We start from the raw sequence: 17,113 nt of genomic DNA on the forward strand, positions 1-17,113 counted from the left end.
AGCAAAGAGCCAAAGAGATATCAGACCTACCCCAACCTATTTTTATCTTGATCCTCTCCTTCTTGTCCACCAAAGAAGCTGTCACAACATCCATTCTCTTAAGGACATGGAGGAGCTTATGGACTTGGATCCCCACCATTGATTTTGGTAGTGACCTTATGATGCTCAAAGGTGAAAGATTTGGAGAATGGTTGTACACCATTGATAAATGTGTTACATACCGCAAAAGCAAGGCTCTCAGTTTTCAGATCTGTGACGAGCTCGGAGAACACAGTGATACAAGTGATTGGACTACTTGTGAACCAAGTGATCCACCAGTTAGGCTTGGATTCTATTGGTAGGAGGTATCACATGCCTGTTTGTTTCCAGATGCCATACTCTATGTTTTAGAATTGACTAATTGTGTGATGTGGGAGTTTTGGCCTGCAACGTTTGCAGGATTTCCAAATCTTCAAAAGCTAGAACTGAGTTCAGTGTACCTCTATGAGTACATGCTTCGGCGCTTAGTTTGTAGCGGCTTGGTCATAAAGGAGTTGAGGATGAGTCAATGCTATGATTTCAAGGGACTTCAGGTCAAGTCTCCAACCATTCAAACTATGGTCTTCAAATAAATGCCTGATGTGGTCATCCATGCAAAAGCAGAAGACAATCTTCGGCTTAGTACATTTTTTGTTACAATGGAATAACCAAGCCACTCAATTTTGTTATGGATGTAGTAGTTTTGATGGTAAACATGTTCATGAATGAGGATCAAGTAATGAAAGCGATATTAGTCACATTTGATCATACAAAACCAACCACTATGCATATGCAAGACCTACCACTCTTTTTTTTGGGTAGGCCAAGGGAAGAACCCACCATCACCGACCGCACATTAGCAGGCCTCCAGTCAATAAAACCCTTGAAGTCCTCCCTGCCCACCGGGAAGTACATCCAGCTTCGTCCTTGCAGCAAGGGACCATTTTCAAGATCTGTTTGACAGACCATTTTCCATGTGTCTATAAGAGTGGAATCTCATTTATTCCATCTACCCTGATGTAAGAGGGAGCAAAAGATACAGATGCTTTAGCTTCCCTTCTCCCTAGATATTTGAGAACCTGTCTCAACCTAACCAGCAGAAGATGTTTGACTACTGTCTTTCAAGACTACCTATATGCAGTTGGCTTATCAAGGTGTGCACTTGTATGTGAACCCTCGGATTTGTAGTCCGATCACAAAAGATTAATGTCAGGATAAGGATTCTTCATGGTGAAACAGTAGTATCTTAGTGTTCCAACTTTCAACAAGCAAATATAAAGGAAGGCAACATCAAAACAAAGCTTATTAACATGCTACAGCCAACAAGGACTAAAAGATTTAAAACCTCCAATTGTACTTTAATACTTGCAGTTTGCGCATGTGCTTCACAAACTAATCATTGAAAAGAAAATGCCATCATGACAATGAGCTAAAACTTGCAATAACTACTTCATTCGCCAGTGGAAATGGCTAAAAGCCGCACACCATGAAAAATACAACTTGAGTCCATGATAAAGAACTTTCTTTTAATAAACCTAAAGGAAAGAAATAAAAATGTCAACTATGTCAGTCCCCAACAACTTTTAAAACAAGCAAATCATCATTGTCTCAAAACCATCGATTAGTTTCATTTTTTTAATAATCCTGTAGAGTTTCACTAAAAAGAACAAGAATCAAGAAGCCAGCCATGTCCAATGTCAAAGATGGATAGCATTCAACACCAAGGCGATTGCCCATACCGTACGTGCTCAGCATTCAGACCTGCATATTGAGGACCACAATGGGCATCAAAACTACAAGTTTGCGAAGGGAGTTCAATGATGTAAAAACTAGTAAACCTTATATAACAAAAATTAAAATCTATCCAAGAATCATCCTGAAGGAAATGGAGAATACTAACTCTGGATTTAGATAAATTCTAGGAACTCAGGACTTGAGTTTCAAGCCCATTTTGGAGGGGAACACCTTGCCGCGATGGTTAAAAATCATGAAGTCCAGATTTTCCGGTAGAGAAGCTAACCTGCATATTGATATAACAAAAAATTCATCATTAGAAACTGACAATAGCAAAAAGATATCATTGCTGACAATGGAGATTTACAACAGACAATCATCACTAGCTGAAAAACAGAATCTCAATTTCAGTCCCAACATACAGCTCGTTAGCATGTTTGAAACTGCAACCACCGCATACTCAATGGATGGATAGAACATTGTCATGACAGATATAGAAAGAAGCTAGTCATAGCAGCTGGTGATAACAAAACCAAGAAAAAAATATGCAGAGATGAAGCTGAGAAACATAATGGGGAATTGGGGATCCTTGCTTAGAAATAACAGAAGCCAAGGGGATGCCGGTTTTTGCCCGATTCATCCACCAAATTGATCTCCTCCAAGCCACTTGACATCCATTGTGAAAGCAAATTGACATCCCTGCTTCATGGAAATTGAAACATTCCTAATAGATTTTCGGATGTGTAATAAGCGAACTTGCCAATTATGTCACATATGTGCGGGTGCGGTGATGCGGCACTTTAAAAAAATTTGGGTGCGGGGAGGGTATATATAAATTTTAACCAAACCCATTAGGCCTGGGTTTGGTTCGCAGGGTTCTTTTGAACCCAGGCCTGGGTTCGGCGCTTGCGCCAACAAAATGAGGAGAAGGAAGAAGAAGAAAGAGAGGAGAAGGATGAGGGAGGAGAAGGAAGAAGAAGAAAGAGAGGAGGAGCAGAAGGAAAAAGAAGAAAGAGAGGAGGAGGAGAAGGAAAAAGAAGAAAGAGAGGAAGAGGAGGACAAGAAGGAAGAAGAAAAAGAAGAAAGAGAGGAGGAAGAGGACAAAAGGGAGGAAGAAAGAGAGGAGGAAGAGAACAAAAGGGAAGAAGAAGAAGAAAGAGAAAAGGAGAAAGAAGAAAGAGAGGAGGAGGAGGCGGAGAAGGAAGAAGGAGAGAGAGAGAGAGAGACTTACCGTCGTCACCATCAGAAAAGGAGGAGAGGCCGTCACCACCGTCGAAAGAGGAGAGGCCGTCGCCGCCGTCGGAAGAGAAGGAGAGGAGGGGAAAAGAGGAGGGAAGGGTTCTGCCTTAAACACCCCCCGAACCCTTACCCACCCACCACAATTTTTTTTTTAAAAGGATCAAAATGGACTCGGTTAAAGTTGATTGAGTTCATTTTGGACAAAGATAACCCTAGGTATGGGTTGACTGCACCTGGTGCAGCAAAACGTGAATTTTGCCATACCCGCATTAACGTGACGAGGGTGCAGCAGCCTATTTGGCGAATCCATCTGACATAGCTTGCCATAATATTTTAGATCTAAGGTCTCCAATAAACTGGTTCTCCCATCAAATTTTGTGAAGGTGGTTATTGGGAATCGTGTACAATGAAGAGAGAGAGAGAGTCACTCCTCTTTTTTCAATCTTAGAGGGTGCCCCTATGAATCCAAATATATAATATTAATATGTACAAAATACCCTTATAAATAATCTGTATTACAATAGGACTGATAATGTAATGTTTCATTCTATTTTAGTGCCAATGATTACTGTTTTATTTAAAAAAAACAATAGGACTGAATAAATGACCAAAATACCCGCATCCAGGACGTCACCTAAAATCTGAATGGTAATAAGACTGACATAGCACAAATGACCAAAATAGCCTCAGCCAGGATGCCACCTCTATTCTTAACACCCCCTCAAACTGTGCATGAGTCAAGACCATGGATAGTTTGTATTTAAGTATCCAATGACGAAAGAAGGGCAACGGTTTGGTGAAAAGATTAGCCACTTGATTTTCTATAGAAATAAAAAAGTGTCGGAACTTCCTTATCTTCCACTCGCTTGCGAACAAAATGTTGGTTCAACTGAACCTTTATCTTCCCATGCTGGACAGGATTGGTTGAGATTGCCACTGCACTTAGATTATCGCAATATATGAGAGATTTATCTATCCGCTGCCTTCAGGCCAAAAGGTGATGAATCCAAAAAAATTCAGCCATGACAATAGCCATGGCCCTATATTCAGCCTCTGTGGGTACTGTCCTTTGTCTCAGGAAAAGAAAACTGATCTATTAAGAAGCATACAAAAGGTCTGATTAGCGATGTGAAAAAAAAGAAATGGACTAGGGGAAAGAGAACGGGATAATAGGAGGAAGAGAAAAAATTTATATTGTCACAACATACAAATCTTATGATCATCTGCAATATAATATTTGTATGCACCTCTAACTTTATTCCCCGCATCAATACCAATTCACATACATCAAGGGCACGTTTGGAAGAGAAAAAAGTATGGATTTTCTGACCGTTCCAAACAAGAGAGAATTTTTCTCTAAAAGAATTTTGCATTTGGGGATCTCTCTCTCTCTCATCTTCATCTTCCTCCCACCACCCACCATTTTCAGGTCTCTCTCTCTCTCTCTCTCTCTCTCTCTCTCTAGAGAGAGAGAGAGAGAGAGAGAGAGAGACCTCCTTCCTGTGAAAATGTCTTCAAAGAGACAATGTGCACAAAAGGTGCAAACTCCTCAAAGAGTGATGTGCACAAAGGCACAATCAAGAACACTTGAATAAATGTGCTCAAAGGCACATAAGCAAACACAAATTCACAAAGGCATAAAAATAACGAATCTTTATTGAATAATGGAGGAGCTTTAACTCCAAGCATTGAAGATTACAATGGGGTTGAACCCCTATTTATAACACATTGAGACCTTGGAAGGGGATCCACATATAGACGTTGGAGCCCCTCCAACGGTCACAATTGTGACCGTTGGAGGGGCCCAACGTCTATTGTGTGCCCCCCTCAATGGTTAAAAAGAATAAGAATAAAAAAAAAAAGAAAAAGGAAAAAAATAAAGAAAGAAAAAGAAAATAAATACAATCATATTCTTAAAGTGAATATGTGTAAAAACTAGAAATAACATATTTACCCTTATCAGGTATTTTATATATATATATATATATATATGGACTTTATATTTTAACATCCCCTCAAACTTACGGTGTGATGACCGAAAGTTTGCCAAGAAGAAAATTGAATCTAGGGTAGTATCTTAGTAAAGAAGTCAACCGGTTGATATTCTGATGTTATATAGGAGAGATCAATGACTTTCTTCAGATATTCTTCTCTAACATAATGGCAGTCCATTTCGATATGCTTTGTTCGCTCATCAAATGTATGATTCTTGACAATATATATTGCACTTTTGTTGTCACAGTACAACTTTGTAGGCCCTTGAACATGAACTGCCATATCTTCCAGCAACTGCCGAAGCCAAACAATTTTCATGATTATAGTTGTCATGACTCGAACTCCGCCTGTGTAGTTATACACTGCCGGTCCCAAGCCCGGATAAAGAAGGAGGGTTGCGGTAGGCCTGTGACAGCCAGCATAAAAACTTTGTCATATCCTATGAAAATGAACCAATATGAGAATTTCGTTGGGGCGTTCCCTACTGAGCGACGCGCTGTACTCTCTAGGCTCGGAGGCAGTGATAAATGTGCAAGGGTTGCTAGGTCGTCGCCCAGAAGCGACGCGTCACACCGGCGCCCGGGTGTGGTGTCAAATAGGCAAGGGTTCCCTCACTTTGTTGGACGGGTGGGGGTAAAGAAGTTAGTCCAAGACCATAAAATTATGGTTAGCCACTTGGAACATAGGGTCTTTAACTGGTAAGTTGGTAGAGTTAGTAGATGTTATGTGTAGGAGAAAGATTGATATTTTATTTCTTCAAGAGACCAAATGGGTAGGTGAGAAAGCTAAAGTGATAGAACCTTGGGGATATAAGATTTGGTATACAGGAATAAATAGGAATAGGAATGGAGTAGGGATTGTTATGAGTCGTCAGTTTATAGATAATGTAGTTGAGGTCCGTAGGAAGGGTGATAGAATTTTACTTATTAAATTAGTATTAGGTACGGATATTATTAATATTATTAGTGTTTATGCACCTCAAGTAGGTTTAGATGATTCCATTAAGCATCAATTTTGGGAAGATTTAGATGGAGTAGTACAAGAGACATCCTATGGAGAAAAGCTTTTCATCGGCGGTGACCTTAATGGACATGTAGGCATTAGTAGGGATGGATTTGAGAATATCCATGGAGGCTATGGTATAGGAGAAAGAAATGAAAGTGGAGAAAGGATTTTAGATTTTTGTTTGTCCTATGATATGATCTTAGCAAACACTTGGTTTAGGAAGAGGGAGTCTCACCTAGTAACATTTAAAAGTGGGGTTAATACGAGTCAGATAGATTTTTTCCTACTTAGAAAGAGAGATAGGGGTTGTTGCATCGATTGTAAGGTTATACCAGGAGAAAGTGTAGCTACACAACATAGAGTCTTAATTTTAGATCTTAGAATTAGACAATGCCGCAAAAGGGATAGACATAGGATAGATCCTAGAATTAAGTGGTGGGCACTGAAAGGAGCTAAACAAGGAATGTTTATAGAGCAGGTAGTTAAGGAAGTTGATTGGTGTCTCGAGGAGGATTCAGAATCAATGTGGAATAAGATAGCGGGTGGTATGAGAAAAGTAGCTAAGGAGGTATTGGGTGAGTCTAAAGGCGGTGCACCACTAGGTAAGGATACATCATGGTGGAACGAGGATGTCAAATTAGCTATTAAGGTTAAAAGAGAGTGTTATAGAAATCTAAGTAAGAGTCGTGATAATGAGAATTTGGAGAAGTATATGATAGCAAAGAAGGAAGCTAAAAAAGTTGTTCGAAACGCGAGGGCTAAGGTATATAAGGAGGTTTATGACAAGTTGGATACCAAAGAAGGCGAGAAAGATATTTATAGGCTTGCAAAGATGAGAGATAGGAAATCGAAGGATTTGGGTATGGTTAGATGTATCAAAGATGAAACGCAAAGGGTTTTAGTCAAAGATGAGGAGATTAAGGAGAGATGGAAAGATTATTTTGATAAGCTATTTAATGATAGTCATGCTCAAGATCTTGGAGACTTCTCCATTCCTTTTCATGAGATAAATCGTGACTTCATGCGCAAGATTCAAAAGAAAGAAATTGCAGAGGCTTTGAAGAAAATGAAATCAAGAAGGGCAGTTGGCCCAGATGGTATACCTATCGAGGCTTGGAAATGCTTGGGAGAGAAAGGTTTAGAATGGTTGACAAATCTTTTTAACTTGATTTGACGAACAAATAAGATGCCTAATGAGTGGAGGAAGAGTACTTTGGTGCCTTTATATAAGAATAAGGGTGATATACAAGATTGCACAAACTATCGTGGTATAAAACTCATGAGTCATACTATGAAACTTTGGGAGAGGGTGATTGAGTTTAGGTTGAGGAAGGTTGTCATGATATCGGAGAATCAATTTGGTTTTATGCCTGGAAGATCAACTATGGAAGCTATACATCTTCTTAGACAACTTATTGAAAGATATAGAGAGAGGAACAAAGATTTGCATATGGTTTTTATTGATTTAGAGAAGGCATACGATAGAGTACCTAGGGACGTTCTCTGGTGGACAATGATGAAGAAAGGTGTTTCTCTCAAGTACATTAGTATAATTAAAGATATGTATGAAGGAGTAGTAACCAATGTCCGCACTTGTGGAGGGGTGACAACCAATTTTCCGATAACGGTTGGGTTACATCAAGGATCTGCCTTAAGCCCTTTCCTATTTGCGATAGTGATGGATGAGCTTACGAGATCAATTCAAGAAAATGTACCGTGGTGTATGTTGTTTGCTGATGATATTGTTTTGATTGATGAGTCTAGAGCTGGGGTTAATGCTAAGTTAGAATTATGGAGACAGACATTGGAAGCTAGAGGTTTTAAGTTGAGTAAGAGTAAGACTGAATATATGGAATGTCGGTTTAGTAAGCAACGAAGTAGGGATGGGAGTGTAGTGAAGCTTGGTGAGCAAGATATACCGGTGAATGATTATTTCAAATATTTGGGATCCATCATTCAAAAGTATGGAGAAATTAATGGAGATGTAAATCATAGGATAAAGGTTGGGTGGATGAAATGGAAAAGTGCTACTGGAGTGCTGTGCGATCGTAGAATGCCATTGCGGTTGAAGGGAAAGTTTTATAGGACGACTATTAGACCCGCTTTACTATATGGTACGGAATGTTGGGCTGCCAAGAGACATCATATTCAAAAAATGAGTGTAGCTGAGATGCGGATGCTTAGATGGATGTGTGGAAATACAATAAAAGATAAGATTCGGAACGAAGAGATACGTAAGAAGGTAGGTGTTGCACCCATTGAAAATAAGATGCGAGAGAATCGTTTACGGTGGTTTGGACATATTCGGCGAAGGCCTAATGATGCTCCAGTTAGAAGGTTGGAGAAATGGGAAAATATATTAGTTAAAAGAGGTCGGGGTAGGCCTAGGAAGACTTGGATGGAGATGATAGGAAAGGATATGAATGCTTTGAACCTCACCGAGGACATGGCGTTGGATAGAAATGATTGGAGGAAAAGGATTCATGTGGAAGACCCAAAATGAATTTCTTTTTTGGTTCATATCGCTGACCCCAATTGTTTTGGGATGAAGGCGTAGTTGTTGTTGTTGTTGTTGTTGTTGTATAGTTGTCATGACTCGGTACTCAGCCTCAGTAGAAGACAGAAACACCTTTTGTTGTTTCTTTCATCTCCAATAAACCAACGATTTACCTAAAAAGATAAAAAAAAGCTAGTAGTGGAGTGACGGTTATTTGGGTCACCTCCCCAATCAGAGTCAATATATGCAATTAAATTTAAATAAAATGATGAAGATAGAAATACTTTCTTATTTATGGTCCCCTTTGTGTATCTGATAATTCGAAGAATGACATTCATATGGACTGATCTAGGGGCATGCTGAAATTGACTTGCAAAATGTATTGCATGAGAGATATTTGGCCTCGTAATGCTAAGATACATCAAAGATCTAATGAGTTGCCTGTAAGGAATAGGATCTTCCAGAGGAATCCCATCATCAATCTTCATTCTTGTTCTTATTACTTCAGGAGTTTCACAGATTTTATCATCTGTAATTCCTAACCTGTCAATGACCTCACAAGCAAGTTTAGTTTGAGACAAAAAATAACCCCTCTGAGAATAAGCAATTTCAATGCCTAAAAAATATATCAGAAAACCTAATTCTGACATTTCAATTTTTTTTGTTAATGCAGACTTGATAACCTTGATTCCTTTGGTATCATTTTGTAATCAACATGTCATCAACATGCAATAACAAAATTATAATTCTTGCATCTGATTTCTTGACAAACAGTATAACATGAAATAAAACCATTTTCTATCATTAAGTTGTTAAATCGATCATACCAAGCCTTGGGGGCTTATTTTAAATCATAGAGGGCTCTTCGAAGGCGAAGAACTTTACCCTTGGGGACATCCATACACGGAGGAGCATCCATATAGACTTCTTCTTTTCAATCTCCATTTAAGAATGCATTTTTGACATCCATTTGATATATGTTCTATTTTTTAATAGGGGCAATGGTAATTAAGTACTTAATAGTAATTATTCTTGCAACATGAGCAAATGTTTCATCGTAATCTATACTATACTCTTGACTATATCCCTTGGCAACGAGACGAACCTTATATCTTTCAAGTGATTAATCACTCTTGGTTTTTACCTTAAAAACCCATTTACATCTTATTGTCTTTCCTAAGAGCTTCAAGTTCATTATCCATTGCATTCATCCATTCTATCATTTTCTTAGCTTCTTCAAAATTCGTAGGTTTCATATAAGAATGAATAGCACTCGGGCATGCTCTATGTTTAGGTGAGAAGGATTCATAGGATATAAATTTAGAAGGGTTTCTCCTAGTTCTCTCGGTTCTACGAGAATTATTTATTGAAAAAGGTTCATTACATTCACTATATTTTTCAATTGCACTTCTAAAGGTGTTTCTATCTCTATGTGAATACGTGATTGATTCATTAGATATTCCTCCTTCGATAGCTTGTTCAAGAAGTGGAGAACTCTCATTTTCTTGAGAATCACTATTAGGGGCATCATATATCATTTCATCATCACTAGAAATATCTTCATTTCTAGATAATAATTCAAACAAGAAGGAATAATCGACATTATCCTTATTAGGTTTATATTATTCAAAACCACTTGAATTTTCTAAGAAAGTTACATTTCTATAAACATATAGTTTGTCATTTTTAACATCATAACACCTAAATCCCTTTTGAGTTTCTGAATAACCAAGAAATGCACAAGGAATGGCTTTGGGTGATAGTTTATCATTTTTATCGGTAAGAACAAAACATTTGCATCCAAAAATTCTTAGACTATTATAATCAAGTTTTTTTCTATATAAAATTTTAAAAGGTGATATTTTATTCAAGTTTTTTTAAAGCAAGACGATTTATAAGATAGACAGATGCAAGAGCCGCATTGGCCCAAAATCTTTTAGGTATCTTTTGAGAGATAAGCAAAGTCCCAGTGGTCTCAACTATATGTTTATGTTTTCTTTCGGCTAAGCCATTTTGTTGGGGTATTTTGGGATATGATTTTTTATGAATAATTCCATTAGTTTCAAGATAATTCTTAAAATCATTTGAGAGATATTCTCCTCCGGAAAGGTGTTTCTCTCAAGTACATTAGTATAATTAAAGATATGTATGAAGGAGTAGTAACCAATGTCCGCACTTGTGGAGGGGTGACAACCAATTTTCCTATAACGGTTGGGTTACATCAAGGATCTGCTTTAAGCCCTTTCCTATTTGCTATAGTGATGGATGAGCTTACGAGATCAATTCAAGAAAATGTGCAGTGGTGTATGTTGTTTGCTGATAATATTGTTTTGATTGATGAGTCTAGAGCTGGGGTTAATGCTAAGTTAGAATTATGGAGACAGATATTGGAAGCAAGAGGTTTTAAGTTGAGTAAGAGTAAGACAAAATACATGGAATATCGGTTTAGTAAGCAACGAAGTAGTGATGGGAGTGTAGTGAAGCTTGGTGAGCAAGAAAAAACAGTGGATGATTGTTTCAAATATTTGGGATCTATCATTCAAAAGTATGGAGAAATTGATGGATATGTAAATCATAGGATAAAGGTTGGGTGGATGAAATGGAAGAGTGCAACTGGAGTGTTGTGCGATCGTAGAATGCCATTGCGGTTGAAGGGAAAGTTTTATAGGACGACTATCAAGCCCGCTTTACTACATGGTACGGAATGTTGGGTTGCCAAGAGACATCATATTCAAAAAATAAGTGTAGCTGAGATGCGTATGCTGAGATGGATGTGTGGAAATACAATAAAAGATAAGATTCAGAATGAGGAGATATGTAAGAAGGTACGCGTTGCACCCATTGAAAATAAGATGAGAGAGAATCGTTTACGGTGGTTTGGACATATTCAGTGAAGGCCTAATGATGCTCCAGTTAGAAGGATGGAAAAATGGGAAAATATATTAGTTAAAAGAGGTCGGGGTAGGCCTAGGAAGACATGGATGGAGGTGATAGGAAAGGATATGAATGCTTTGAACCTCACCGAGGACATGGCATTGGATAGAAATCATTGGAGGAGAAGGATTCATGTGGAAGACCCAGAATGATTTTCTTTTTTGGTTCATATCGCCGACACCAATTGTTTTGGGATGAAGGCGTAGTTGTTGTTGTTCATAAATTGATTTCTTATCATCATGTGATATGTCTTGAATGTTAAAAAAAACTCATGTTTATGTTTGAGAAAGTATATCCAACAAAATTTAGAATAATCATCCACAAAAATGACAGTAAAAAAATCCTTCTTTAGATATAATGGATGTTGATCCCCATACGTCCAAATGCACAATTTCAAAAGGTTTAGTTGTAAACATGGTTCTTTGTCCAGAAGGTAAGCTTCTCATTTTTCCAAAAATGCAATCATTACAAGTGAAGTTCTCTTTATATAGATCTTTGACAAAATGTAAATAAGAAAGCTTGATGATATTGAGATGGCCAATGCGCTTATGCCAAACATTTATATCTTTATGTTGGGCCATGTTACAAAAAAAGTGTTTTAAAATTTGAAGAAATTCCATGTAGTATAGATTTTCTTTCCTAGAACCTTCCTCAATCAACTTTCCGGACCGACGATCATGTATCCAACATTTATTTGATGAAAATTTGATATCACACTCATGGTCCGATAATTGAGAAACCGAAAGCAAATTTAAATTTAATTTAGGAATAAATCTAACTTTAGGAATAAAAAAGCTTTGTTTTTCGAAATTTCCAATTCCTTTAATTTCAAGAGAAGCACCATCCGCGGTTGAGACAAAAGAGGGAGATAGATTTTTTGTGTATTCGGAATGAATAAAAATATTTGGAGTCATATGAAATGAGGCACCCAAATCTAAAAGCCAAGGAATCTTACCAGGAGGCAAGAAGGTTGACATAGTGGCTCCGGAGACGGACCTCTTGAGAAGAGGTTAGAGAGCTTCCATGATTTGACTTAGATACAATGCTCCATTGTTTGAAGTAGACGAACCCTCCTCCTTATATGGTTGAAATGTAATTGACATGGCCATCATCTTCTTCCACTTAGGACACACCGGTTTAATATGTCCCGGTTCCTTGCAAAAATGACATAATTTTACTATAGTCTCTTCTCCCATTTTGACCATCATTCTCTCTTGTTCCTTGATTTTGATTTTGGAATTTGTTAAAATGAGGGAGTTTATATGCTTTCACATTATTCCCCGGTCTAGAAATGGCATAGGCTCCTTCATTTTCATCTTGTGAAGGAGCGGCCAACACACTTTGATCTAGTCTCTTCTCCACTCAATTTAGTAAGAACATCTTCTAGAGGTAGAGATGTAAAAGAAGATAAAAACGAGGATCTAGTTTATTCAAATTCGGGTCTAAGCCCATTCAAAAAAATAAAGAAGTGATCATCTTCCAATTGCTTATGCCTTACTTTAATAGCTTCTCCACTCCATTTGGATTCTTGAACAACAAGTTCATCCCAAATGGATGATAATTAACAAAGAACTCTCTAACGGACATTTTCCCTTGTTGGAGGGTCAATGTCTTTTTTTGAAGATAGTATTTATGGGATAAATCTCTTGAGGTGTACATCCTCTCAAGATAATCTCAAACTTGAAATGCCTTTTTAAATTTCAAAATATTGGCATTTATTCTTGTTTCCACCGTGAAAATAATTCATGATTTTTTTTTATAATTCTTCATTTCCCACTCTTCATGCTTCTTATTATATTCTTCAAAAACCTTTTCCCTTTCTTTTTCATCAAGAACCTTAATTTCACCTTTTTCAATAATGGTGATTTTTTGTTTGGGTTCGGGAATTGTGCCTTTGACATAGCCCCAAAGACCTTTTCCCTTAATATGGTCTTCCATATTGGCGGCCCAAACATGATAGTTGGACCCATTGAGTTTAAATCCTAAGGAAAAGTGAGAATCCTTTTCCCCCACGAAAGTGCCTTTAATGAGAAGGAAAGAGTCTTCAAGAGTTGAAATCCTACCAGGACGGGTCTTCTTTGAGCTTACTTGATGTATTGCGCTTTACTTGAAATGATCTACAAGAGCTTCTTGTGCCAAAAGAATGATAAAGAAGAATGGACACATTCTTCGAGGAGACCACCAAGATGACGCAATACCGGAGCTTCTTCTTCTAGAGACCAAGCTTTGATAGCATGTGAAAATGTCTTCAAAGAGTGATGTGCACAAAAGGTGCAAACTCCTCAAAGAGTGATGTGCACAAAGGCACAATCAAGAACACTTGAATAAATGTGCTCAAAGGCACATAAGCAAACACAAATGCACAAAGGCATAAAAATAACAAATTTTTATTGAATAATGGAGGAGCTTTAACTCCAAGCATTGAATATTACAATGGGGTTGAACCCTTATTTATAATACACATGGAGACCTTGGAAGGGGCTCCACATATAGACATTGGAGCCCTTCCAACGGTCACAATTGTGACCGTTGGAGGGGCCCAACGTCTATTGTGTGGGCCCCCAATGGTTAAAAAGAATAAAAACAAAAAAAAAGAAAAAGGGAAAAAATAAAGAAAAAATAAATAAATACAATCATATTCTTAAAGTGAATATGCGTAAAAACTGGAAATGACATATTTACCCTTATCAGGTATTACAAAAATATCTATATCTATATATATATATATATGGACTTTATATTTTAACACTTCCTTCGTCTCTTCGCCCTCAATGGATCAGGTAACAAAAAATCCATTTCGGTCCTCATTTTTTCTGTTTCTGATGCCTTGAGTGTGAAGTTTTTTTAGTCTTCTCCACTTTTTCTGTAAACTCTTGAGAAGGGTTTTGTTTAGGAATCTTCTTGAGTTCATTACCAATTGAAAAATGCATTAGGCATCTACATTGAGTTGTTTTGCTATCTTTGTATCGTTTCAGTCAAATATGTAATCAGTGACAAGGATTGGCAAATAAAGATCACAGAACAACTTATGACAACTGGGTTTTTGGAAGGCTTCACTCGTTTCCCTTGTTTTTATTTTTATCTGACTGTTTTTTTTTTTATAATGGAAGTTGGTAGTGAAATGCGATTTTGGATGAATTAGATGATATCAAACAGATTAATCTTTGTCACAGTTTTTATTAGTTCAACTCCCCATGAAGTTTTTATAATGGGTTTTCAGATGCTAGTTTTCATCGTGAAATGGTTCTTCGTGAGTGTGATGACTATCTTCAGGCTTGGACTTTGGCATCTTCAACTATTTCGTAAGATTTGGAATACCTATAAGCTGGAAAAGTGGTTAGCCTTTTATTTTTATGCACTTTTGAGAAGGAGACAATCAAATTTTTAGTGTTAGTTTTGTGTCAATTTTGAGCGAATCCATTTTTCTAATATTTTCCATGCTACACAAACAAGTGAAAAATTTTCATTTAGAACAATTATCATATCAAAACTTCTCATAGGCAAAATTTTCTTTTCCTATGAGAAATTTTCTTGCTTCCAAACATGCCCCAAGGGAATAACTACATAAGAATACTTCTCAGATTATAAACTTTCAAAAAATTCCATCTTTAATATTTCCCTCCATCAGTAGGTCGATAACCTGAAAAGGAGGCAAAATTCAAACCCTAGCGGAAATAATCCCCACTCACATGCATTCTGGTATAGAAACAAAGTCTTTTCACAAGAGACACTTCCTCAAATTCAGTCTAGTCCTTTGTCTGCTTCTTTTTGTGCTCATAGACACAACTTGACCCCCATATTATAACATTTTCTAATCTCTTGATTGTCTCATGCAATTGGAAGGCTACTAACTAAAATTCCCCGTTTCCACATGTTAAGTCAATTCCTCAAGAGAGAAGCTCAGGCAATTGGCCAAAATTTATCAGAAGTTAAGCCAAAAATCTCTGTATCATCAAAGTGGCAATTCTTAAGTTGTATCAACTCCCACTTTTCTGTATAATAAAATGTACCATTTATCCACGTAGAGCATTGCACTAATAGACCACAAATACTTGACTATTTGTCATCTAGTGCTGAGATTAATAACTTGTCAATTTAGTTGAGGTTCCTATTCAGATGAAAAAAGAAAAAGCTCACACAGTTCAAAGGTCCTCCTCGCAAAGTTTTAATATGATTTCCTTCTCATTGGGATTTATGCAACTTAAAGCTCCAAAAGGCATTCTGTTGAGCCCATACAAAGTCAACAGGCAACCCACAATAATTATGCTTCTCTTCAACACTATAAGGCAATCCGACATCGAACAAGCTCGAAGTCTCCATTAAATCAAATCAAATCATGACATATGACCTTCCCATCTTAAGCGAGAATGACAGTGTGCCAAAAATTCACACTCCATTCTCTCCTCTCTAACAATGAAGAAACTAACTACAACCGTGATCAAATAGCATCAGACTTTGTCGATTGTTTGTCTATATCAGATGCTACCACGGCCTGATTACAAATCCTCTATTGAAGAAAAAAAAGAAATTATCCAAAACAAAGGCGTAGCATCTACTCACTCCCTAGCCGAGTTGGTTGACTACACATGACTCGCCCAAACTAAGAAAGCAACTGAAATAACATGAATTGGGACAAACAATTCAATGAAAAAACATGACCTACAGTTTATGAAATTTAAGATATGATTATACACACTGCAGAATAAACCAAAGACTTTTTTTTTACAAAAAGAAGAAGCATCAAAATAACTAGTTCAACCAACAGACTAAGAAGTGAAATCCATTAACCCACAAAAAGAAAAAAGAAAAGGGAAAACCCAACCTGTTCTCTTCAGAATCAGTCAATATGGAACGGAACTTCCCAGGAACCGTAAGACCCGCCCATAAGCACAGACTTAATCCTATCATCACCTCCAGAAACACCTAAGTGAACAATACAAGCAGTAATCAACAACACCCACAAACCAAAATCAAATCAACACTTAAAAACACAAAAAAGAAGAAGCATGACTTACATTGATGGGAAGTGCAGAAAATTCCTCCTCTATAATCTTCAGAACTGCTCTATCTGACCCAACAACAAAAAATCACAATCAAACGACAAAGATTCAACATACCCAAAAATTTAATCAAACCAACAAAAATTAAACGAATAAATAAGCAGGAATTACATTGGATTGTGGAGTAGGCAGCATGAAGAAGAAGAATGCCCCCAATAACACCGACAACGAAATTTGCGCCCATCTTTTCTTCTTTCTTCTGCAAACACAAACTGAATCGAGGAAGAAATACTTCCGGGAAGAAGAGAGAGAAGGATGGAGATTGGGATCCCCAAAGATGGATCCTCTCTCCTTGGCCTCCAGAGCGAATCGATCGTGTTGGGGGTTCGAAAGGCTGTGAAGCCAAAAAGGCCGAAGACTTCGACTCGGAATCGGTTGGTTGGATCGGTGTAGGTTACGATTCGGATCTTTCTGCTCGCGGGCCCGGATCTTGACAAAATGGGTCCAGGATCCGTACCGATCAGATCCCTTTGGGGTTTGGCCCTTGCCTTTCCAAAGCTTGATCATCCATGACACGAGTGGACACGTTTTAAATAATGTTTTATTATATTTTAATTTTATTTCGATAAAATCTAGTTTTTTATTGATTAAAAATTAAAAATTCCATGTCCTCATGTTGCATTAAAAAAAA

The 17,113-nt window shown here is 37.4% G+C and overlaps 1 protein-coding gene across 1 annotated transcript; it reads right to left on the reverse strand.

Moving 5' to 3' along the window:
* Positions 1 to 1,530: 1,530 nt before the first annotated feature.
* LOC149816162 (membrane magnesium transporter-like protein) lies at positions 1,531 to 16,795 on the reverse strand. The gene is made up of 5 exons (XM_089987130.1): positions 16,594 to 16,795; positions 16,438 to 16,490; positions 16,245 to 16,345; positions 1,919 to 2,038; positions 1,531 to 1,779 (listed from the first exon to the last, which is right to left on the reverse strand). Exons 1-4 carry the CDS (start codon positions 16,664 to 16,666, stop codon positions 1,945 to 1,947), a joined length of 321 nt encoding a protein of 106 aa, XP_089843256.1. The 5' UTR covers positions 16,667 to 16,795; the 3' UTR covers positions 1,531 to 1,779; positions 1,919 to 1,944.
* Positions 16,796 to 17,113: the final 318 nt, after the last annotated feature.

Source organism: Nuphar pumila, chromosome 14 (genome assembly GCF_984573655.1).
Source record: "Nuphar pumila chromosome 14, dmNupPumi1.hap1.1, whole genome shotgun sequence".
NCBI classification, from domain to species: domain Eukaryota; kingdom Viridiplantae; phylum Streptophyta; class Magnoliopsida; order Nymphaeales; family Nymphaeaceae; genus Nuphar; species Nuphar pumila.

What these genes read in the sequence shown, in the direction of transcription:
- LOC149816162 (XM_089987130.1), bottom strand. Translation starts at nt 16,666, where the DNA reads ATGGGCGCAAATTTCGTTGTCGGTGTTATTGGGGGCATTCTTCTTCTT. An exon ending in TGCCTACTCCACAATCCAAT is followed by an intron (nt 16,491 to 16,593) that starts GTAATTCCTGCT and finishes TTGTTGGGTCAG; the next exon opens with ATAGAGCAGTTCTGAAGATT. An exon ending in ACTGATTCTGAAGAGAACAG is followed by an intron (nt 2,039 to 16,244) that starts GTTGGGTTTTCC and finishes ATCAATATGCAG; the next exon opens with GTTAGCTTCTCTACCGGAAA.